General features: G+C 41.4%; 1 protein-coding gene across 3 annotated transcripts in view; it reads left to right on the top strand.

The window, feature by feature from the left end:
* The window catches only part of LOC110838771 (metabotropic glutamate receptor 3), a 59254-nt gene that overhangs the window by 28207 nt on the left and 4652 nt on the right, over positions 1-26395 (top strand). For all 3 annotated transcript variants that reach the window (XM_087349089.1, XM_087349087.1, XM_087349088.1), the window contains one exon: positions 21798-22958. In XM_087349089.1, coding sequence (XP_087205215.1) covers positions 21798-22958 — 1161 coding nt within the window. The remainder of the gene's footprint in view (positions 1-21797; positions 22959-26395) is intronic.

The following is a 26395-nucleotide window of genomic DNA, read 5'->3' as shown; positions in this document are numbered from 1 at the left end:
ATTCTTTTTATTCGGGGGATTCTGTGTTCATATCTCGGCCGCGAGACCGGTTAACCTGAGTTTTTGTTTTATTCATGTCCTCCATGTAAATGCGTGGTTAATAATTGTAATTACACCTCTGCTGCTTCGTTACTTATTCTTTTTTTTTTTGAGTTAATCGTCTTGTCATGCGACGCTGTGTAACATGAACTTCTTTCTGGGTTGTTAAATAAACCGTAATTAAATATAAATTGTATTTATTTAGAGCTGAAGTCAAAACAATGGTGGATGTTGACATCCGCGTCTCTATAACAGTGTTTCTTAACCTTTCTGTTACCTTGGAAACCCCCCCCCCCCAAATTATCTCAGACATTGATATTAAATATTTAGAATGTAGCATAAAATATAAATAGCATTTATAGTTTTTCCGTCAAGTTTTTTTACTCCAGTATGGAAGTAAAAATGTGATGAAATAAATCTTAAAACTTAATCAATAAAATGAAACAAAACAATAGAATGTACTCAAATCGCGGACCCCTCAAACACAATTTGCGGACCACCTGTTGACGAACACTGCTGTGGACGTCTTCATGTTAGGATAGGCACAGCGTCTTCCTGACAATGGAGCGCGTAACGTCGGTGGTCGAATGAGGCCTTCATTGTTGCAATATTCCTAGAACCATTTAGCTTAGGATGGGACTTGGTACTCCATAAGTACGTAAAGTACATCTGATTATAGAAAGAAAGGCCTTTCACGATTGGTCTTCTTGCCAGCAGACAGTTTTTCAATGCCGTTTATTCACGCCTCGTACCTGAGCTCGAATGACCTGTTCTGGGCTTCCCAGACAGACTCACCGGCCCACAGGGTGATAATCAAGAACGCGATGACGATGCTAACTCTGTTTCACTTCTTCGATTCTAACCTAACCTTAACATTCAATAACTCGGTCTTTTTAGCCCAGAGTGTGTGTATGGGTTACGTCTGGTTCTGACAAGAAAGGATTGCTGCTTTTTTTTTAAACAGACTTAACTCGCTCTTGTGTTTTGCTGGAGACGTGGATCGAATTTATAGCCACGTGTCCGTATTTTATATGATATATTAGAATGAGTTGTATTCTTTCATGTCTGTGACTCCGTTCGAAATAATATTTTAACCGGTTAACCGATCGTCATGCCAGATTTAGCTTCTGGTGTGAGGTGGTAATTAATGAATCATTCAGTTCCAGACTGTTTCATGGACGTTGTGTATCGGAGGATAAATCGGCCGGAACGTGAAGCTTACCACTGCTCCGTACGCTTGTGTCTCTGGCGTGGTGTATAATTAAGCACTGGACTTGACACAACTATGATTTACTTTATAGTTCTTCTTATCCTCACTGTTGAACATCGACGATTTTGAAGTAAACTTCTTAGGTTGAACATAATTAGAGAACGTCTTGTTTTTAGCATCACTTAGAGACTTGAGCCAGTATCTATGTCGACAGCAGAACTGGTTTGTGAACTAATGTAATAAAATCTTATTTTTATTGAGTGGTGTTTCAAAGTGTCATAGAAGTGAAATCCTAGATATAGGAAGACAGGCGCTTTCCTTTCGAAGCAGACTGATGCGTTCTGTCGGCGAAGACCATCGCCTGTCACAACGATGAAAGCATTTCTTGAACAGCTGACCTGAATGTTGCGGTCATGTGGTTAGCGTTCCTGCTTCGTATTTGAGAGGTCCTGTGTTTAAAGCTCTACCAGGTTATCTGATGTCCTCACTGCCGACTGCTGATTTTATTGTTTTTCTCAGTTCCTCCAGGCAAATGCTAGGATGGTGGACCCCCCGTAATTAAATACGGTCATGACCACTTCGTTGTAAGTCCCCTCTAACTGTTTCATTAATCATCATAACGCTCGACATTAGGCTATGTAAGCTACGAACTGGCAGCGTCGTTAAATAAAACATAAAAGTGATGAAAATTGAGCAGCTGAACAACTGTCAGCTGTCTGCTACGGTAGCGCTCTCTGCTTGTGTCCGGGAGTTAACCTCTTCGAATGTATATGTTATCGGCTGTACTTATTCTGAGTTTTCGTGATTTTTCTCAGTCTCTATGGAATCAGTTAAGTGTGGTAAATCTAATAAACTGTCTAAATCATTCCCCATTGTTTCACGACTATCCCCAGCAACGATTTCTCAGTCGTATAGATTTAGACCAAAATGGTTATGAATGTTTAATTCGGAAGCATGTCGACAGTCTCGTATTTTAAGCTACCAGCCCAGTAATTTTGTGGGGGGGAGTAGCAGAGGAAGATCTCGAAAGTCGTCAGCCAGTTTAGCTGATTTCTATTCCGATATTCGAACCCAGGGTCTTCCGAATACAACGCAGGTGTTCTAACTGTTACGTTGTCTTTTAATAACTACACCGCAAACCGAGAGCCGATCCGGCCCGCAGACCACAGGTTGAGGTGCTGTTTCTCAGAAAGCCCCCTGCAGAGCAGGGCATCTGAGCAGGTTCTGGGTTTATCATCAAGACAGCTGTCCGTCCGTCTATACCGCCTGTAATTCACGCCCAAAACATGCTGGCTTATGAAGTGAATTATTTGTCTGGTAATCAGGATTATCAAATCAAAGACGATGAGATGGTGGGAGGGAGAGGACATGTAGCTTTACGGCGGATGAGAAATGAGTACAACATTTTGATTGGAAAATTAGGGAAGAAGTCACTTGGAAGACTTCGGCGTAAATGAGAGGATAATATTAAAAGTGTGTCATAAGGGAACAGGGATGGGAGAATGTGTACTGCGTTTATGTGGTTCAAGACAGGATTGAGTGGATGGCTGATGTAAACGCAGAAAAAACGTCTGGATTCGCGTAATTTGTTAACTAGTTGGGCAACTTTCGCTTGTTAAGGAATCTGCTCCATGGAATTAGTTACCTTCTACCCTATATAATATATTTAAGAAGTCACGACATTGCGAGGAGTGCAAATGAGAGAAAAATAAATGCAACATTCATATGTTTTTTTTTATGTTTCAATTCACACGTTACGTTATATCACCTGCTTCTTTAAATCAAGCTTATAGAAGGCAATAAGTGAACAAATATTGATTTGTATTGTTAGTAAGCTTAACTTAATTAGCTACGTGTTACGTGATTGTAGTTTCATCTAAAAAAAAATTCCCCCCGTTGCAAACGTATGCATCTCCTTCAAGATAACAGTTCCAAGTTTTCTTTGTCAAGTAAATTACTTTCATTCCACGTCTTGTAGAAGACTGACTGTCTAATTCGATGCGAGAAAGGAGACACCTGGCAGGCACTTTTGAATGCCTCAGTTTTGTATTCACCCTGCATTCTGCTCGCATGTGTCTGAATGCATAATTCGTTTTTTTTTTTTGATGGGGCGGGTGCCCCTGTCTGGGTTCCCGGGAACTCGGGCCGACACTGTCGTTTCTTGGTACGTCGATGCACACCTTTCGAAGGTAGAATATTTGAGCATCGCGTCTCCAGGAATACGATGTTCAGTAACAATGTAACCAGGTCTCGGTTCTGTCAGTAAGAATTCTTTGTTTGTATGTATATGCGTGCTGTATGTAAGTATAGGTGTCCCAAAAAAGATGTATACACATTATAATACGGAATATTAAACTTGTCAGTCAGTTGATCACCTCTGTAAACCGGTCATTTTGAATACCACTAGATTTGCTAATTCACCAAGTACCAATGCTGACGTATTTAATGGTTTAGTTTATTAAAATGTCTTTATTTCATTCCCTGAAATCTCTTATACATGTATACCTACGTATTGTACACTCACACATGCATATATATAACGTATATCTGTATTTGAATGAGTATTGGCAAATTTTTTCTGAAATCATGTGTATGGTTGATCCTTCTTTCTAACTAAGTTACTAAGTACTGCATAACTAATTTACTAAATAACGCTTTCCCAGCTAAATTAATTATACAGCTTCAACTTAGATGAGAAGATAATTATTAATGCTCAGTAGGCAAGGATGTAAGGATTTGGAAAGACGTGATCATCGCGTATTTGAAGGAACAACCCCGGTATTCGTCTGGCGAAAATGAAGAAGACCACAGTGAACCTCAAAATAGCCTGCGACCCGGCGCAGATTCGAAGTCGGTACCTACATCGTTGCTGCTACACCAAAGTACTCAGTGTGTTTGTAAGGAGGGGTCGCGTGTTCGATTCCAGACAGGAGCAACAGCGTCTTGTCTAAGTGCAGACGTGACCGCCTGGGAGGAAGCTGACGACGTCTGGACTGGACGCAGAACACAGCTGCCTCGCAAACACTGGAATGCGTTGTCCTTGTTTCTCTGTTCCTCGTGTTTTCAGACAAACTGAGGCGAATTTCGTATGAGCGTACAAAGAACTGAAGCGAAATGTTACTTGGAATCAAAATGGCTTATAGTTCTAGCTGAATACGTACCAGCTGCTTAAGAACTATTGTGTTTCATGCAGTTCGTCTTTTGTTCTTGATTTGTCAGTAGGACAGCCAGCCAGTTGGTTAGCCAGTAAGCAGGTTAGTAAATTCGTTAATTCGATTTCAGCCCACCACGTTTGTGGAAGTAAGTCAGTGAGGTTTTCAGTCATTAATAGGCCAGTTACATATTTAATTGCTTAGGTATCCGGGGTCTGAAATTCTCACGGCAATTAAGACTTCAGTTGTGGTTTTCTGAACTGTGACGTTATGTAGCCTTGTAGGTGGTTACCAATGTTCTTAAAAATTATAGATGTAATTACTTAAGCGATCAGACAGTCAAGGGGCTAGGTAGTCAGGTTTTTTTAGTCAGCCAGTCAGTCTTCTTATGGCCCAGTCAGTTAGACATTTAATTATTTGGACTGTCATTCAGTGAGTGAATTATCCCACGAAATATGCTGGTATGACCGCGAAGAACCAAACACCACGCAGAGCCTCGCTAGACGCCATTATAATAACAGAACCGACCGGTTGTGAGTGAATCTCAGCAAGACTTGAGTCTGATGTTGTTTCATTAATTTGTTCTGTAAGTCGCCAAGGTCACCGTCTCGGCGTTAGGTCGGGGTTTGGGCCCTTGACGTGTAAGACTAGCGCATTCCTTCCGATTCCAATTCGCCCACAACTAGAAATTTGTTTTGGACTCGTTCAACAGGGTCTCTCCATCAGGTTCCAAAAACTTCCCGATATAAATGGGCAATAAGACCTACTTGCTTCGTATTTGGGAGGTCCAGGACTGAGAACTCTGCTCGGAGACCGACTATCCTTGAAGGGTTTTTCGTGGTTTTTCAGTCCCTCCAGGGTATATGGTCCTCTTCCACGTAAAAGATTTCACAGCCTTCTTTATGGTTGGAAGTTGTGTGCATTCCCTACAAGAGGTGCTTAACATAAATGCACTGTGAAGAAATCTATCCCCCTCCCCTCCCAGCTTATTTTGGTGATATTTTGTATTGGCGAAATATCCTGAAATTGTCAAGATAATTTCATTTAAACCGGGCTGAGGTTTAATATTAATTTTATAAAACGTGGTTCACCCTACCAAAATTCGGCACATAAGATAAAATATATAAAATATTAAAATCTACTTTTATTTGGAAATTGTTGATGTGACGTCATTTAACTGAATACAAGGGAAGTCGCTTACGTCTCGAAGTGATCGAGCCGTCCATAAACGCTGTCTAGTCGTGTGAAGTGTCTTATCTCTGTTGTTGATTAGCTTTGTAACGGGTTTCTGCATGCAATAAATGAATATGAGATGAGATCTAATTAACTAACCAACTAACGCACTCTGTGGCCAACTTGAGAAGCTCATTGTAGCTCATATAGCCAAGAAAGTATGTTCAAAGAACCAGAAATTTATTACCGAGTTCAGAAGAGACGCTATAAGATGCGTCCTGAATAAGATAAATCCAGTCCATTGGTCTCACCTTGAGATCCGTTTTAATATTACGCTCTGAGGAACGCCTAGGTCTCCAAAGCGGTTCTCCTCTTAGGTATTTTAGTAAGGTTACAAGGGATGAAGCCCCTAATTACGAAATTATTTCCTTCCTTGTCTTGGGTCCAAATACTCTCCTCGGCACCCTGTTTTTAAACGCTCTTTTCTTGGGACAAGGGACCAAGTTTTACACCCACATATTACAACAGGTAAGACCGGCGAGGTATTTAGATTGGCCGAGATCGCTTTTTCAACTTTGGGCTTCCCACTCTTGTAAATTCTATGAATGGAATAATATTACTGAGAAGCTTGGGACTGCTTCTTTGCACCCAATTTCCCAGTATTTTGTTCTATGTAAAAACATTTTTAGTTTGTATTTCTCATGTTAACATAGGGGGCTACAGTTAGGAGGTCCGGCGGACCACGGGTTGGATATCTAAAAATTTCAAATAACATTTAAAAAATAATATTGAGTCTATTTTTACCAAAAACTGATAACCGAACACAAATACACACATAATGGGATCTGAGGTTCTCACGGAGGTGAAATTAGCGATGTGTTTCTTCTGGGTTGTGACGCCGTGTGGACTCAGAAGGAGATACCAGTGTTTCAGGGAAATATACTATCTCCATTTGTAGCCTTGAAGATGGGGGAAGTATGTTTCTCCGAAACGTTGGTATCTGCCTGAGTCCACACGGGGTCACAACCCAGAAGAACAACATTTGCAAATGTACACATAGGTTTATCCTGTTAAATGTGCACTGCCGGCTTTATTACTCAAGAAGACGCACGTTAAACATCTGCTCTTGTAGCAATGGAGACTTTAGTGTTGGGTTCCATTCCTCAATGGTCATATCTGTGTGCTTTCTATCAAAATTTGTGTTACTCATTTCCAGAATCCACCACCCACGAGCGTGGAAGATTCTGCCATTGGCTATGCCTCCATAAAATGAAATAGTTTTAAGCCTGTGAAAATATTTCGAAGATTGTAACTCCGGTTAATTCCAGAGAGATTTGAAAAAAATGTCAACTTTTCCTTAGTGTTTATTAGCTGGAAGTGAGATGCACATAAAAGTTGATTTAGACGGAATATATTTGACATCTATTTAGCTAAGAAGCTATAGTATTTCTGAACTTTTATGTTTTAAAAGATGGCTGTCTTCTGGGTTATTGCGCCATGTAATCTGGTAGATGTTTACCAACGTTTCAGAGGTCCTTGCTGCCTCCATCATCAGAGCTACAACCAAGAAGAGAGCCATCTTCAGAATCACCATCGTGAAAACCTCAAATCCTATTTAGTTTTGTTTTCTTTCTCTCTAATAACAATTTTAATTTAAAATTGGATTCAAAGGGCAGCCGATGTTATATCAAGAGCTGTTCGGAATTTTAGTAAAGCCTATTTATGATCTGTGCAGAAACTGTTATTGTTTTATTCATGTGAGATTAGGCAGTGTGTGGAGAGTTCTGGCCCACATGTGCCCACAAAATTACCCAGTGCTCAAGGTGAGAACAATGATACTGCAATTCCATATCTTCGCTTACACACACCTCAGTTGTTGGTGCCATGTGGGGGGTCACGGCGTCATGCATCCTAGGGTAACGAAAGGAGAAGACGCCCTCCAGACATAGAGGATAGCTGTGAATATGTTGAACAAATTTCCCGGCGGCCGAGAAGGGGTGATCCTCGAACTTGGGGTTTGTTAAAAGATGCAGAAGGAAGAGTTTGAGGGACCGTCACCTTTAAATAGTTTTATATCGCGTCCTGCTATGTAGTTTCAACTGACAGAATTTAATAGTAAATGGTGGAAGAGTATCTTGAAATGGGTCACGACTACTTCATTTCAGACTGTACTTAATTTACTATCATCTAGTCACCGACAGTGTATGACTTACGTGTTTAACACGACTTAGTGTTACAAGTCAAGATACGACAATGGGCCTCTTCACGTGTTGTTTGTAAGTTCTGCTGTTTCAACGTCATTACATAACCTATTCGGAAGATGAGTATCTAGTGTCTGTAAGAAAGGAATAAACATGGAGGACTGTCTGGTTCATTGCCCCGAACTATTATTTTGTTTTGGGTCCATTGTTAAATGAAGGACGGAGATCCTTATCCAACCGAGTCGTGAGGCCATTGATTATCAAGTGACAGATATTTACGTGGTGTGGCAAATTTAATTGAATACCTCAGAATGAAAACGGCACACGTCAATGACAGAAATTGTCATTCACGCTATTAACAGATAAATAAATTACGGTAACAACGTTTAAATATATCAGTATCGCCAGTTGAGGTTTGAAAATCAGTCTTACTGGATTTTTTAAACCATATGAAATTTTATAAGCGGTCCCCCCCCCCCACTTTGCTAAAAGTGTGGTTTATGTGACATGTGCCCTTTTCGTTCCCACGCATTGAATTAAATTACCTTGCAGACGAAGAAATTAACAGAACTGGCAGCATCCTTTATACATGTTGCTTCTAGGATATTTTGATGGTGTTTGATTTCTTCAATTATAGTTTCTTCTCCAAAATATATGGGAATATCTTTACTTGTAATGTAATGAGATAATACATAATTTTGTATAAAAACATGACAGGAAGACGAAACTTCGAAGACCTAGGCATAGATGGGATGATGATGAGGATGATAATAATTGTTAAAGAAATGAGGTTTTTAAATTTTGGGTTGCGTACATCTGGCTCACTTTTGCACTCACTGCCGTGATAATCGCGATTTAAAAAAAAACTGAGACTTGATTTTGAATTTTATTGGCAGCATAACTTTTGAGCCCCTCTAATCAAGGTCTGTGTAGTAGCTTATCATTTCGTCAGTGGTTCTGAACTAAAATTTATCGCGTTATTTCTTTCTTATATTATTTCCTTTCTTCTTCTCCTGTCCGCATTTTTCAACGTAAATTTCAGGCATTGTTATGGGAAATAATTTTCACGTTTCTCACATTTCGTGCAGAGAAGGGGGGAGGGGAGGATTGAATTTCCTAATTTTAGACACCCGTGGGCCTGGTTTGTATAATTACTACCAGAAGCCACGATTTTCGGCACGTCATCCATTGAGAAGCGACGCACACACAGATTGACACTTCACGATGTGAAATTAACTGTGGTCACGAGTCACAGATTGGGTACGTGGTGTTGTTCTGTTCTCACACCGTTACTGGAGGACGACTCTCTCCATTAATGACAATGGCACTTTTATGTTCACTGTCGTTCCTAATTCGTCTGATCATGGCACTACAGCAGGCATATTTAGTGGTCAAGATTAAACACTTGGAAAGCAAAATAACTTAGCAGTTTCGTGATTTCTGGTTACGCCTGCGTGTCACAGAAAATGCAGCATTGCTGTCAGTCATTTGCACTGCAAACCTCGAAGCGTGCGCTTGCAAGATTGTAGGAGTTGGAGTTTTTACCAGTGTGTCTATTGGCGGAAAGAGAACTTGAGTGTATTCGCCTGATAAACTGGCAACACGCTTGGTGAACACGTGACTGTCGGCCGATGCTGAGCGTTGATTGTTGGGGGGTCATAAAATCGCGACTCTACTATGGCAGTTATTGGGAACGTAGAACCACACCGTCCACATAGACTGGCGTCAGAGAGGCGAGGTCATCATCTCACAAAGCGTATAAGGGACAATTTTTATATGTCTTCTTCTTGTGGTGCATATTTTAATTTTTTACGGCAGTTGACAAAGAGAATGGCTGTCGCCCGCCTCCGCCCACAGACTGGATAACCTCGCGTGATGTCTCAGCCACCGTTTATTTCCAATACACTGCCTAAATGAACACGTGATACGTGGGGAGAGACTGCCCACACACATTCTGATCATCTCTTGTCAACGTTCACGATTACAGGTAGAGATAGGGTGAGATATCAGGTTCCCATGGCGGCATTTATAAAGATAACTGCTTTCTGGGATGCGTTCTGATAGAAACTGACGGGCGTTTCGGAGGTCCTTGCTGCCACCATCATCAGGGCGATGAAACTTTGAAACGTCCGTCAGTTTCTAATAGACTATATGGCGCAGTGTCCAAGAAGAGTCATTTTCAGGTGGGTACATTTTTAGACGCGGCCGATGTTTGTTGAATACTCAGAGGATTTGGTTTATTCCATTAAAAGACCTGGAATCCGACGTTTCAGAGGTCCTTGCTGCCTCCATCATCAGGGCGATGATTTCTTTAACGCGTTTACGACTCCCTGGATTGTAGTAAAGACGGAGTAAGCGATGTGGGGGAATAATATACGAAAATGGGTATTGCCACTTGAAGCCAAAGTTTATCTAAATAATATTTAGAACACAATACATCTGAATTTCAAAGATTAAGTGGTTAATGTTCTTTAAGGAAGTTGCTGCTGTTTACTGTGTGAATTACAGGAAATCCGTAAATACACTCGTTAGTTAAAATGTAGAGTTTCTGATTGTGAAATGAGATGGTACATACAGTTAATTTTGGATTTTAAAGAATTAATTAGGGAAATAAATTATGTCTACATTAACTGCTGGTTCCAGATTATGTATAATTATGGTTCACCTTTAATTAGTACCAGAACTTCCGGTTCTCACACAAATTTCTCGTACTTCCTTTCTCAAGTTATAATATATCATATTAGATCAGTCGTTCTTAATATCTGTTTCGAATTATCTTCTTCAGCACATTGTTTTCCGATGCCCTCGATATGTTTTTCTCTCCCTCGCATGTCAGTGTGGAGGATTCATGTATCTTACGTATCGACTAGAGTCCAGGATAATTTATTTGTACATGTTCTGCACCTTTGGACACCCTGATACGTTGTAGAATGCACCCTTCTTGAAAACCGTGGTGCTTTGACCTTCCAAGTGATTTAGTGTTTGATCTTCTGAGGCGGATGGCGATAACTGCTGGGACAATGGTCAGCAGCAGAAGGCGACCTAGCCTTGAACAAAAAGTGGGAGCGACACTATGTGGGCACTTCGAGGTTCTGTCCACATTTTACAAGCACTTCCATTATGCCTTCTGACGCCGTGTAGTCTTGTCAAGTGCTTTCATCTTCAACCCTGAAGATAGAGGTGATATGTTCCTCAGAAATTTTTGTAACCACCTGCATGGCGTCACAGTTCAGAAGATCATACTTGACTTGTTCATCGCCGTGAGAACATCAGCGCTCAGATTCTGCTATTAATGTGTTTGTAACGTGTTAATGTTTAAAATTCGTCAGCTAGCGTCATCACTCCATAATATTTCGCGCGGTCGCCATGTTGTTTTCCGCTTTCTTAAAACGATTCCATCATAAAACTTAACATATGTACTTTTCGAAGATCTGTTGCTGTCAAATCCCCACGTTTTATTCTTCTGGTTGTTTGTTAACCGCGACCTACTTTTTCGAGCGTTGTCCATTGTGTGTGTGATGTACTGGTAGCCTATAGACCCCTGTGCGACGTTTCGGAAAAGAGTCTGACGGCGTATTAGTGTGTTATTCAAAACTCTTGAACACGGCCACATATTTTTTTTTACTTAATTTATGTTCGTTCAAATGTAAATTCCAAGTTCTAACTGTCTCATTTTAACCGTTTACGTGACAGTGGTAACCACACGTGGCGTTGACATTCAAAATCACGGACATTTCACCCATGTGGTGTATTTCTGTCTTATTACGGAAGAAGATACCACTAAGAAGAGTGAACATCTTCAGACGCCTGTGCAATATTATTAAATTTAAAGTGTCGTGCATTTGATTATTTTAAAGAAGTCAATTCTGAGCTGCACTTATTTCATCCTTATAAGATTTTTGTATTTAATCGTCATTTCAGTAACATCACATATTTCACATTTCGTTTGGTTCTGAGAATAAACCCGATTTTTTTACGCTATTAATCGGCTGACAGAAAATGTACTCTCCAGTGACATGTTTAATTAAAATCCGTCAATTGGTTTAAGAGTTGTCAAAAAACACATACGCACTTCGGCGTGAGGCAATTCCTGTAAGTTAATGTTCATTAGCACGTAAAGAAGGCTAGACAAGCCATAGTTATTATTTGTAGTGTTCTGTCTGAGGACAGGTCCATATGAACAGGATCCTTCCATCCTTTTCTCGGACTGGGACCTGTTCATATACGTTCTTGGCAGATGATCCAGAAGTGGTTTGCCATTGCCTTCTTCTGTGTGTGAATGGAGTAATTGTTGGGATGTCACGGAGAAACCGGGGAAGCCCCCGGAGGAAAACTCCGTGTTGCCTAGACCACGGCCTTACCCAACACAAGTTATAAATTCGGGCACCGCCGGGAATCGAACCCGGGACCCCCAGGCTTACAAGGCTAGTGTTCTGACCGCTAGACCACCGGGATTTAAACCACAGCCTGCTAGAAGCGAACGTTTCTCTTGGTGGAAGAAAGACACCAAGCATGTCTGTCTCTTTCGGCCCGTCACAATGGCTACTGTGTAATTTTCACAGGCGGAAATCGCTTCTCTAGATACGCAAATAAATGAGACCAGTTTTTACATGCAGGTAACACATAAGTATGAAATTGCGTTTTACATGAAGTAAGTGAATTGCTATTTGCGGTGCATCTCCTCAGATTGCTTTATATTCATATAGAACAATATCAACGACCTTTCTGGAACATTTTGGTACAATAGACGCTGAACGTGGCCGATAAAGAACATTTTCAAAGAAAATAAAATACCAGTTGGCCCAGACCGGTTCGGACAAAGTGATATAAATTCCGGGCGGTCCGGTCGTAAACAATGTAGCCGGCAGCTTTGTGTAGGTGCTGAAAAACAGGCCTGTTTCGTGGCATTTCCCCTGCGACCAGATTCAAACCTCGACCACAGGCCGTAATCTGATTCCAATGAGACTGACTGTCCTTAGGATTTTCGTGAATTCCTTAAGCCCTTCCAGGCAAATTTATTTCGCTTTAAAATAGGCCACGAGCACTTCCCCCGATAGCATTTTCAATGTATCATTCCCATTAGACGCTACAACGCTTGGCGCTATATGAGTTCTTAAAATAATAGTGAAAATCAATTACTCTTTTTGGTGATACGAAAGCAAACTTTAACAGTTGATATAACGAACCAGAGAGACCCGTTTTCATTTCCTGAAGTGTGTATAACATCGGATTATCCGTAAACCAATGGAAAATAAGGGTTGGAGCCATAATCCATGGAACTGGCGTCCTACTCAAAATAGGTTCCGATAAGAAACGTGATTGAATTATAAATAAAACATTTGTGTGTGGAACGAATCAGTCGAACTGAATATTTTTTTTGTACGCATACTTAGGTGTGTTCAACAAAACTTACACTATGTTAGTTCTCAGAGACGTGCGTTTTTACTAGACAATTAATTTTTAGGTGTGTTAATGATTTCCCCGTGCCATATTTCACATTCCTAGATCTAATGGTTCATTATTTGTAGCTGTCAAATTATAAGCCAAAGATCATTTTCGCACTGCGCTGTCTGTTGTTTTGCATTTAAATTGAAAATTTCTGAACAGAAATTTCTTATATTTGAATTATTTATTACCGTACATAATTTGAAGATCCTAAATGAAGCTTCGCTAGTGTTGCTCTCATTTCAAGTTCGTGCGTCTGTCTTATTGTTATTACTCATTGTTGAAAATTAAAATAATGTACGAGGTTAGGATGACCTCCGATCACTCAAAATTCATACCAAGTTTAGTTAAAATTGGTTAAATTGTTCAAAATATGGAAGGGGAAAGAGTATCATGGTCACGGATCCATAATTTGTAGTCTGAAGAAAAGTGTGATAAGGATCGAAGGGCAAAAGCAGACATGTTACGTAGATAAAGAAAGAAAGATAAGGGAGTAAAAGATAGGGGAAAAGAATGAGAGAATTAAATATATTGAAGGACAGTAAAAGATAACAGAATACAGAGAAGATATAAAGAAATGAAGAGAGAAAGAATGGGACAAAAGAAAAGTGTGGAAAACGAGAAAGAAGGAACGAAGAAGAGAAATTATGATGGAAAGAAAGAAAGAAGAAAATATGTACACCATATTAACATTATGCACCGTGCAATTAATTAAGCTTTTGTGTGCCTTGATAATAGAAGTTTCAGAGCCTATCAGCGAAGCAACTGTTTCCTCGCTGCCTTTTTGTACCTATCAATCATTCAAAGGAACAAAAACCTGAGCTTCGTTTCCATAACAACACAACAAAGGAGACCTTACGTCCGACAGTCAGCAGTGACGCTGCAGAACGCAGAGGTTGCTGAACCTCCCTCAAGTGGAGAAGCATTGAGATGCTCCGCCAACATCTGTTCAATTAACGCCGGTCCAACCCAGCACCTGCATTTCGATATCTGTTGCACATCGTTCAATGAAAGAAATGCCGAATGGTGCTTGGACCCAACAAATTAGACGCCGAGGAGCTTCGTGATCGCACGAACGAACTCCTTGAAAAGCTGATACTGTGCTCAGATAATGAAGAAATCTCTCGTCTTACATGGAACCCGAAGGATCATAACCTTGTTCACAATTTTCGTCGGAAAACCATTACTCAGAAGACCGCCAAGAAGATGAATAATTTTGATATGTTTTCTGGGAAATGAGAGATGGTTATAACTCGTATCTAACGGGCTGTTATACCTGAAGATCAATTAACCCTACAAAGCCGAAAGAGAAGTTGGATAACAGAAGAGAAATTGGCAGAAAGTGACATACATTATCATGTAACTGGGGAAAAACAACTTTTCGGCTGCTCCCGTTCCCAGGCAGTGTTCACTCGTCCTTTGGTAAAGGTAGGCCTGTACAAGTTTCATCTAGAAGGAGTGTACAAGATGAATGCAACACACAATAACATTATGTCGCATCACGTGAGCCAAGTGATTTGAATGCAAGACCACCGCGTGACGTTTGACGACAGCCCGTAGGTCTACACTGCACACGCAAGGTTACACCCTGCAACTCAGTGACCTGCTGAGTGGACGTATGACGTAGCAAGCCCTAGCTCGGAAGAAATAATCCACCTCTGTTGTCGACTCTTCATTTGAATTCCAAACTTCAAAGCGTGAGGCCCAAGTTTGAAGCGGTCAAAGTGCATCCTGCATATCTTCAGTGGGCAAACACGTGGCTGTCGGAGAGTACCGTTTCTATTTGAACTTTGCCGAGCGCTGATTGGAGGGATCATGAAATCGCAGCAGCACTGACTGACCAGGCAAGTATGGTGGCTAATTACCTAAATAATTAGATGCGACCATCCAACGAATTAACCACCTAACTAGATAACAGAGTAAGTAATTAAAATACTTTATAGCCAGTTCATTAATTGAGGAGCTGCTGACTTCAATGTTTAAATATTTCAGTCAATGATATGAAACATTCTGTTGTACGTCCTTTGCGCCGTCTAATGCAGGGCTGATCGTGTCTGTCCGTCCGTCTGTATGTCTGCATGTTTCAACAAAAGACCTCTGGACGTATTTCGGTTAAATTTGACGTAAATATTATGCCTCGTACTTTTTTGATTTTCGACAATTGATAAATAACATGGCGGACGCGCGAACTTTTGATTTGAGATTGATACTAACGCCGCCTAATGTAAGACCCTGAAATGATGTATGATAATACAGCACTGAAAAAAATATGCATATTTTGTGCAGACAGTCTTTTGTAAGGGTGCAAAACAGCAACGTGGTGGTGGAACAAAAATTTTGACTTTCAGTTTTGCATTGATAACAAATGTAACTACAAACTTTGCTACTAAAAAGTATAAATTACAAACATGGCGACGTATGGAAACGTTAAGGTTTTACACGACGAATTAACGTGAACAGAATCTATATACGAGGTGCGATCGGAAAGTTTCAAGACTGCGCCTATAAAAACCCGTACACTTATCTCAGGTATTAAATTCATCCATCACCCTCGAAGTAGTTCCCCTGAGAACAAGCATTTGGGGAGTCCGCAATGGGTCGTGCACAAACTTTTGTGTGGCATTCACGTTTTAAAAATGGCCGAACCTCTGTCGATGATGACGAGCGTTCTGGACGACCATCTTCGAGCACAACTCCCGAAAATGTTACGAAGATTCGGCAGGCCATTCACGAAGATCGACGTCGTACCATCAACGACTTGTGCGACATTGTTGGGATAGGCTATGGGACCTGTCAGCTGATTCTAAAGGAAGAACTCCACATGCGACGCATCATGACAACGCGCCAGCGCACACCGCCCTCAAAGTTAGGCAGTTTTTGGCCTCAAACACCATGGCCGTCATCCCGCACCCTCCTTATTCGCCGGATTTAACTCCGTGTGACTTCTTCCTCTTCCCAAAGATGAAAATTCAGCTAAAGGGAAGGAGATTTGAGATGATAGAAGAGATTCAGGCAGAATCGCAGATGGTGCTTGACAGGCTGACAAAGAAAGATTTCCAGGGATGCTTCCAGGCTTGGCAGCGGCGCTGGGATCGTTGTGTTCACTCCCAGGGGAACTACTTCGAGGGTGATGGATGAATTTAATACCTGAGATAAGTGTACGGGTTTTTTTTTTTTTTTTTTTATACGCTCAGTCTGGAAACTTTCCGATCGCACCTCGTATATCATGACATTCTGTAACATATTTACAATTTAAAATCGCAATAAAAAATATGACGACAGTGAGACTATTAATACTACTGACTATCTCTATGCAAGTCCAGAACGCCAACTCATGGGCTACATTGCATTGCAGCAGATAATATACAAGTATAATTATTACAGCTGGATATAACTGACACCTTGAATTTTATTCTGTTGGATATATTCTTTACCTTTATCTCTGCAGCACTGAACGCATGCGGCTAGCAATTATTTATTAATTTAGGAATGCAGTTATCAGATCATTCACTAGAAAGCTGTAAAATGTTACTCAGGTAATGTGGACGAGTCTCGACATATACTACACACACACACAACTAAGAGCATTTAGAGTGCCAAGATATAAAGAAAGCATGAGGGGAAACTCAGTGTACCCCGAAATGGATTGCACCTTTCCAATCTTATTAGAATATTATGTTAGCAAATATTTTTTTGGTTCTTGTTACATTTTACCTAAAATGACGTTGTGTTAGTTTTACGGAATGAAATTTGAGTTTAAAATATACGTGTTACTAATGCAAAGCATACATTCCTTTGCACTTGGAACATTAAGGATGATATTAAAATGGATCTTGAAATATATTCAAATGGCTAAGAGTTATATCCAGTAACGAGAGTTAGTATGCGTTTCTGTCACTTGGAACCCAGACCATGTGGAGGATAAATCAAAATGAATCTTACAGAAAATGCGTTTTCGAAATGCGAATTTTATTCATGTGGCTTTGGGTCGTATCCGTTGGCGGACTTTGTAGTTAGTGAGTTATAACTTTCGAATTCTACTGCCACTGTGGCTGAATTACTCATTCAGCTGGTTGAACACGTTTTATTTGTGTTTAAATTATTTTCATACTTAAATATCGTAATATTCTACTGGTACAAATAACTTTGCTAGTTGGTGGAGTTTTGTGACGAAAAATGGCTACCAAAACACAAAAGTGTTTCCTGTGTTGATTCTCCCACCCACGCTGCGAATAACAATGCATAACTAGTGGACTTCATTGTTATTCAAAGCGGCGTGCGGCTGTTGAATGCCAATACGTCTGCCACAGGGGGAGTCCCCGGATGAATAACATTGCAACTGCTTTCGCTGTTTACTAGCGTTGTGCACAAGAAGTGGGAAAACTGTGGTAATGGCTCTTGATTGACTGTAAATTTAACATCGATCTTCACCACCCTACTATTTTTTGCTACAAGTTTGCACCGGAAGAAGAAAAGATGTTTAGCCGGTAGCTGTATTTTATTTTTTTCAGGACACTTTCACTTTCTGAACTTGACTCGTCGCTGTTTTGCTGTTTTGATTAGAGTCCTGTGGACGTGTTACCAGTGACCACACTGTGGGTGGCTGTTCCGTGATGTACCATCCCCGCTGGAATGCAGTTCAGTCTCCGTGACTCACGTTTACAATTACTGAACATATGTGGGAGTCTTATTGGCTTTTATATAAGACTATCATCTTCAATGAATGAGTTCATGAGCACTCATACCAAGTTACTCAGGACAGAAACTGCTCGTATCAGTAACTTTTTAATAATATCGCCTTCTATTAAAATATCGAACCCAATTGATATCCTGCCTTACTAAGGGCCGATTTCTAATTGCAGCGAAATCTCTGAATAGCACTTAGTCGTGTTCAAGAAAGTCCGCCATTGAACCCTGTCTGAGCCTGAACGTCAACCTAAATCAGCGTACCTCATCAGCTTCCTAACCCTCCTGTCTTCAACTCTGAAGATAGGGTTAGCATATTCCGCGGAAATATTGGTATAAAATCAAAATATTAAATATTAACAAACCGAAAGACAGGTTACCAACACACTTAAATCCTGCTCACACATTTACATGTTTCTTTGATATCAGTTTTAATATTATCCTCACATCTGCTCTTTTGTTTCCAAGGCGGTTGCTTTATTTGGGGTTGTCCAACCGAATTTTTTGAACCCACTTTTTATTTCGCCATGTCCCGCAAATTTCTGACTTTTTTTATTATAGTGTGAGGTGATGAGTACAGTAATATTTTTCTCGCCCCCCTGCGTCTTATCTCTTCGGGGTACAGACATTCGTCTCAGCGCTGTATCACTTCGTAGTCAACTGCGTTTTTAAGTCGGATTCCTGTATTTGGTTGGCAAACGTTATGGTCTCCCTAAGCGTTGTAAAGTGTTTCGAAAAACGATATGAGGACCGGTGGACATAACAGAGTAGTGTGTTGGCATGTGCACACATTTCTGTCCGAGTAGTCGATCCACAATTTCATTATTTGCCGACTTGGACTTCACAGCGGAAGTTCTTCGTTCGTATTTGCACAGTAAGTGCGCGTATGTATTTATCCTAGGACTATTATTTATTTTATAATCTGAAAAGTTCAATTGGAAAAAAGAAATTAGATCTAAACACATTACTAATGCAATAAGCACACCGTCCTTAATCCTTTTCAGCTGAATCTCATCTAAATAATATATACAAATGTAGTTCCTACCTCAAAGAAAACACAACACTTTCCCGAAACAAATATCACTTAGTTTGTTCTGTTTAAGAAAATAACCACTATTTGCTTCTGAAAAGCACATGAAACCTGTAAATATTTTGTGTGGGCAAAATGCAGAGTTGCTAATTGTTGAACGAATAGTTATCTCTTCGCTTTAAAGGAGTGATATTCCTATGGGCTTTGTTAACACTTTTTTCAAATTGCATTATTTTATGCGCAGACGACAATGCGCAATGGCTAGTCGGTAAGGGTGTATATTTTCAATAAGTTGGGTTAGGTTAGTTTAGGTTAGCGTGGCGCATTGTAGAGCTTGCATCCAAAACTGGCCGGAATGAAAATCCATTTTCGGATGTCCGAGAATGCTTATTGAGCACATTTGTTTCTATCCTTCAAGTCTGGTGGTCTCTTTTCCGCCTTTCTCAGAAAACTGGTGCATTATTTCTGTCAATTTATTTATATAACCTGCAGACCTCAACTAAATTTGTGTGGTCGGTCTGTGTTTCGTGAGTGTACAGAACGTAAGGTCTAGTGCAAGGTGATGGGACCAGATGGTGTGAGATCTGTATTGTGATACGGTTCGATGGATAAGATCGGTTAAGAACCCCCCTCCTCCACCGTCTGTGCTTTGGATCATGTTAATGCACATCGTGATGACTCTTGACCTCTTCGGTTGTCGCATGCTGCAGAGAGGGCACTAAATCCATAAACAACTAGATGACGACCACCGAAAGGGGGCAATGACCCTCGCGATGCTGGTATGGTACTGCTGCAGTCAATAGGATGCGATCTTTTTTTTAGGTTATGTTATGACTACCTCCTGCTGAAGCCACGAGTGAATGATGGATGCATCGAAAGGCATACACATATTTATTGAATAACGATTTATCAACTCTCAGGTGAATTATTGTCATTAATTTGTATGGGTGTAGGATGTGTTTAAAACAAGGATATAAAATGCAGAAGATATTAAATAAATAAATAAATTCTGAAGATGTTGAAATGTGTTTCCTGCTACCGAAATGGTAAAGACTTAAGTGAATGGTTTTCTCGTGGTGCTTCTTGAATAGAATAGCGCACCCTGAAGCTGGAACGCAATATTGAAACTTCTCCTGTTTTTCACAACATTTAGAACATAAATAGAACGTGCTTGAGCGTGGTGGTCACAGACTACAAAATGATTGCCCTGCAAAAGAACTCTTGATTCACAAAGCACGTTCTAGCATAGCTCTCTGACAACTTCACGTCCTGACATGACCGCTGTTAATAAGACATGCATTTCGTGAATAACACTCGAGCTTTCAGGCTCTAAAGTAGTGCACAGACAGACGAAATTTTTTTTAAAAAAAAATCTATCTTTCTGGCTCAGAGGTGCCTCAAAGATAACCGACTGACAAAATCTTCACAAATAATTCCCCCCTTTTTCAATGACTAATTAACTATCGCTGCTGTAACTAAGTGCATACATGAGAAAGTTAAATAATTAGACAACCAGCAGCGTATTTAGAACTATGAGGAAGTTGTGCTCTTACGTAATTTTTTGGAGGTCTGTGTTAGGTGGGAACTGAAAGTGGAACGCAGGACAATTGTTCTGAATACCCTGAGCATGAGAAATGGCACCCGGGAATTGTACCATGCCAACCGGAGCAGCGCACGGAGATAACAATGTGATGTCACTTAAGCGAATTTGTATCCATGATTTTTCCTGGTTTCATTTCTCCCAAAATCATTAAGCATATTCTACCGGTTGGTGTTGTCCGCTGTGGCAGTAAGGCGTTTATTTTATTTTACTCATTCAGAGAAAGATATTTGCTTCTGATGCAGGTAAAATAGCACCATAACAAGAAATTGGCGAGGGATTGAGATGGGCGAGGTATGTAGCATAAACTGGTAAATAAGAAATGTGTACAACATTCTCATCGTGCTTTTGTGTCTGTTACTTCCGTTGTCTAGCTATAATATTTGAATACAAAATGCTTTTTATATGTTGTAAGTTTTAAAAATTTCTTCGAAGTTTTGTTTAGAAGTTTTCCGGAAATGCTGGCGTAATTTCTTATTTCGTAATGTCGCGTGTCCAATCTATCTAGAGTGCGTAAGTTCACTTTATGTCGGAGATGTTTTCATTCATGTCGTGGGATTGGGCGCGTGAGTATTTTGATCACTGTAGGGGGGGGGGGGGGGCAGGAGGGGGGGGGAAACAGAGGAATTTGGAAGGGGAGGAAACTGCTGGCGCTCTTTGAACGCTCTGTAGTGAACGCAGTCTGCGCAGGGTGTTTCGCGGTTCCACATGCTGCCACTTTCAGAAAGGTCAGTACATACTTTCGTGGAATTAACTTAGAAATTCTGTAATGTTCGTCTTATTATAAATCTGTTCAACTGGTTAATGCTGAACCCATGTGTTTCTTCCATGCAAGCTGTAGGTCTTGTTCCGAAATTACACAAATTATTAGGTCATATACGAGAACTCTACTACATTTCGACCTTTTGTAAACGACGATCTAATTTTGTTGTTGTTTGTGATAGTAACTTAGCGATGCTTTAATAAATTGCCTTAACGTTTTAATAAATTTAAGATGGTTATCTTCTGGGATGTTGTGCCATGTCTCACGATCGCCCTGGTGATGGAAGCAGTAAGCACCTCTGAAACATCGGTCAAAGTTTATGAGACTTGGTGGCGTAACATCTCAGAAGACAGTCATCTTCATGTTCGCCATCGTCAGAACCTGAAATCTCATTTTCGGTAAATTATCACCATTTGTAAACCGGAGGTAAGAAAATGTGGCTGTGGGCAACGATCTTGGTAGGCACGACGCACTGTTCACATCGCCTTCTGTCCACAGACGCTGCCTGCGGTCGGATGACGTGGCCCATGGATCCGTGGCCCGTCCTGGTACTCCTGCTGCTGCTTGCCGCACACTCTGACGGCTCCCGGCGCCAGCACCGAGTCGAACTCAGCACCGAGTTCTTCCTGGTGCCTGAGCGCAGCGTTCCCCCGCCCCCTGGAGTGAACCGCAGTGTCGGGGACGGCGAGGGTCCTGGGGTGCTGCGTCGCGAGGTCTGGGTGGTGCCTCTGCTCGTGCTGTCCTCGCTCACCATGATGGTCATAGCCGGCTTCGAGGTGTTCGTGCTGTGCAAAGCATGGCGAACGACCCCTAGCCGGCGCCACCTGTTCCTGGGCCAGATGTTGCTACTGGGGCTTTTCTTGTGCTCCGTGCTGGGAGCTGTGCTGGCCGCCACGCCAACCCCCGCCACATGTGCCGTCGTGAGGTTTGGTACTGGATTTGCTTATGCCGTTGTGTTCTCAGCGCTTCTGGTCAAATGCGTGTTCCTAATCAGCCTGAACGGCGGCGTGTACCTACCTGCACCCTACCAGGCGCTACTACTGCTGTTCGCGGTGCTGATCCAGGTGGCAGTTGGCGCCCAGTGGCTGCTAAACTCGCCACCGCGGGTAGAGACCCCCCCTCGCCACCACAGGCTGCTCGTCACCGCGGAGGACATCGCAGCCGACCATCTCCTCCTTTGCCACACCCCGTATACAGACCTGTTACTCTCCCTCCTCTACGTCATGTGCTTGATTATCTTCGTGGCAGTCCTCGCCATCAAGTCCCGAGGAATTCGTGACAATTACCGCGAGGCAACGTTCATCGGCCTGGCGGTAGGCTGCAGCATCCCAGTGTGGCTGATTTGGATGCTGTGCGGATTGGTAGTGCCTGAGCGTCACCGCGACGCGTGTCTCGCGTTCGGCCTCGTCAGCACCGCCACCATCGTGTTCCTCGTTATGTTCATGCCGAAGGGACGGCAGCTGGCTGCGATGGGCAAGGAGGGCGTCTACGTCGAAGACCGCGAGGAACGGTTCAGTTCGCTGAGTCCTGCGGGGTCTGGGTATTCGCCGTCATTTTTCCATTTCAAGCCCGTCAAGTACGCCTCAGGACCCGGAACGGGGCTCCAGACGGGGGCGCTGCCCGCCCACAAACAGACATCCGGCGTCGCCACGCTCACAGGTACAGTTTTGATCAAATTATATGGAAACAACTGCAAAAATTCGTATGGAATTTAAAATTATGACGACGGTGAATACATCCTTGTTGTTCTGGGTTGTGACGCAGCGTAGATACCAGAGTTTCCGACATGCTGTCTCCATCTTAAGCCCTACAAGTCCACATGGCGTCACAACCCAGAACAACAGTAATGACAATGAGAAATTACATATCCCAAGTTGTCCAATCATTTAGTCTAAAAAGTGTTCCTGATGGGATGTAGATACTTATTAGCAGATAGAATGGCTTTGCAGGTCAACCCTGGGCTCTTAGATTTCCAGATCTAACTCCCATGACCTCTTTAGGTGCCCAATAAAATCGCTCCGTCAGACGGACAACTCGAGAACGCCTAAAATTTTTATGAAAACTCATAAAATTTTATATTTGAAATTTGTACTAATATTTGCCAGCACATTCAAATTTTGGTTGAAATAGAACAATAATAATGGTCACTTTACACGAAGACCAACATGCACTAGATTTACTAAGTGCCATTGCTCACGTATGTAATGTGTTAGTTTATTAAAATGTCTTTATTTCATTAATTGAATGTGCGTTTTCATCTTTTTGAGACACACTGTATCTACCGCTCGGATTTAAAGGGTTAAAGAGATTCTGGCGAAGTCCGAGGCCCCGCCTCACACATTAGCGAGTGAGTAATGGATGCAGAATGTCAAAGAACGCGTATGGAAACTCTGGAGTTTGTGCTCTTGCTTAACAGTCTCGTCAGGCTTCGTCCCGGTAGACGGATTTTCGGAACGTGCCACAGACAAAAACCACTAACTTGGTCACTGAGTCACCGTAACATTTGCAAGTTGCATCAGACCCCTGCAGTTCAGTTGCAGACCGTGTCCACCCGCCTTAAAGCTAAACTTTGAGTAGTTAGATGTTATACTTGACTAGTTATTGTAAATTTATTGTGGTAGAAGAAAGAGACATCACATCTGAGTGGACGCCACTTCTGCTTCGTATTTTGATGTCCAGGGTTCAATTCTTCGTCTTGAAACCTGCGTATATATGTCCTTCAGAATTCGTGATTAACCGTAATCCTCCTGCCATTCCACGGTACGTAATCTGTACAGATGAGAAAGTGTCCTTAAGTAATCTGACAACGCGGAAGGTAGCATTAATATCCAAGACAATGAGTTTGGCGTGGTTCCCAGCCCCTCCATTTGTTATACCATCTTTGGAGAAAGTTCAGACGGTGTTGCCCGTGAAGGCCTGACACATTTTTCGACAACGAAGAAGAAAAACATACGCATCTCACAGTAGTACAGTGTACAGTCAGTCCTCGCTTTACGAAGATTCGCATCATGAAATTTCCCTCATACAAACCCTTCTCTTAACTCGTCATCCGAACGCAGATTCGCTCATCCGATATCTTCTTAAAAAAATCGAAGACGTGCTAACGAAAATGCAAAGAAATTACGTATTTGGTGACCCAATTTCACAAATCATATCAAATACTGATTTCTGATTAAAGGACCTGTTTTTTTTATAATAGGCCTAATTTAGTAGAATTTTTAATACAATGCGATGGTGTTTCACCAATTTTTTTTTCATTTGTAACTTTGTTGCCCGCATGTCGATAAGAACGTCTGAATGAATTTTTAACAGGTCTAGAAGAAGTTGGATACCTTGATGAAGAAACCTCTCAAAAGACAGCGACTTGAAAGACGAAGCAGGGACTAAAGGACATGCATGTTATTAAAATGAATCCAAGAGGAATAGGTCGTGATGACTCAGTGGTTCGGGATCGTGTCCGGTGACGGACGTTTGTATTAGCGGCATTAAATCGTGTTTGTTTTTCATTTTGTGTTCGTTTGTTTGTTTATTTTTTCCCTTTTCACTTTTAGAATTGCATATAAGAGACATTTTCGCATTGGAAAGGGGACGTTTGCAATGTACCGAGTTCGTTTCTCTTGATCGGACATGTGGGCGGGATACAGCTTGACTCCGTCAGTAAATCATTATGGCGATTTCTCTCATGATACTTTACCCCTCCCAGTACAATCTCGAGCATTACTGTCTAGACGTTTTATGATCCCCAGTTGATTTGTGGTTGTGTCTGTACGTACAGTCACTGCAAACGTTGATATTGCGATGTCCATTCCTCCAAGTTTATTCCGAGTTTTATGAATCACTTGCGCGAAATGAATGCATATGGAAATGTGTTCGTTTATCCTCAAAGTTTATTAGAAATTTACCTTCCGTTTTCACATCGCACGTATTTATAATTTGAATATAAGTACGGTGTTACATTTTGGTCTACATGAATTGAATATAACCCATAAATACAATAAGCAATGTTGGCTGGTTGGTGATCATTTGGTTTTAAAGGATCTTGTGGGTTAATATTTATTATGTGTGTGCTGTTATAACCGTAATCAGTTTATGACATTTGACCGGTGAGGTGGCTCCAGTGTGGAAGCCGTCAAAAGACTTCTTATAAAATAAAAATAAAAATTGGCTTTCAAGTGGGAGTCAGCAGTAAAAGTGGACCAGTGCAGCACTTTCGATTTAATTTTAAAGTGGTTACAGCATTTGTTTTTATTGTGGAACAGTTTGGCTGTGTCCCAATGTTTAGTGATGCTATCTTGAATTCTGTTCCTGGTAACTCGCTCTGGATTCGCTGGGCGCGCTGTTTGTGTACATGTGTTATCCTTGACATGCCCACTGCCTTGTTTCTTTCTTTCTTTCCCCTTTCACTAATTTTTATATTTTCCTTTCCTTTTCTATTCGTTTATTTACTGCTTTCTTTCTTTATTTCTATCAGTCTAGCATCATCCATCTACTCGCAATATAATAGCCAATGTCCGTCACGTGTCTGTACAAGTGCGCTATTTGTTCGATGTGGAAAGAAAATGAAGTTCTGGTGGTGGTTTCAAGAAATGCAAACGAGGTTACAGTGGGGCCTATGGTGGGGTCTGGCGGAGTCTGCGTTTGACTCGAGCCTGGAGTCAGGCTGTCGGTTTTGTGTTGGTTCGTTTTGCAGGGATCTGACTTAAGTCGTCATGAAGATTTTTTCTCGTTTATTTTACTAAAAAATGAAATTTTGTAAAGTGTGTACTTTACGTGAGATCTGCTAAGACAATGCTGCAGTTAATTAGACACAAAAGAGGTTCATTTCCGTCGACATTGACCGGCCATACTCTCAGCTTTTTGTGCAAAACACTGATTATAAACGGTGTTTTGATGACTGTATCTTGGTAAGCTGCAGAGTCAAGCCACGACTCGAGTTGAGATCTTAAAGAAAGAGGCGTATGACAGCGATTGCTTCTTGAGGTCGTGAGCCTGTCTTTTGTCACTGTCTCCTGGAGTTACCGTACGGAACACTTCCTTCCGGTCTGTCAGCCTGGCGGTGCACAACATTAAACTCCATTTTCATATTTAGCTCGCTT

Source organism: Zootermopsis nevadensis, unplaced genomic scaffold (genome assembly GCF_977971745.1).
Source record: "Zootermopsis nevadensis isolate Lab colony 2312 unplaced genomic scaffold, Znev_1.0 Znev_ptg000015l, whole genome shotgun sequence".
In the NCBI taxonomy this organism is placed as follows: Eukaryota; Metazoa; Arthropoda; class Insecta; order Blattodea; family Termopsidae; genus Zootermopsis; species Zootermopsis nevadensis.
The sequence above is the reverse complement of the archived record's forward strand: the minus strand, read 5'-3'. Positions and strand labels throughout refer to the sequence as shown.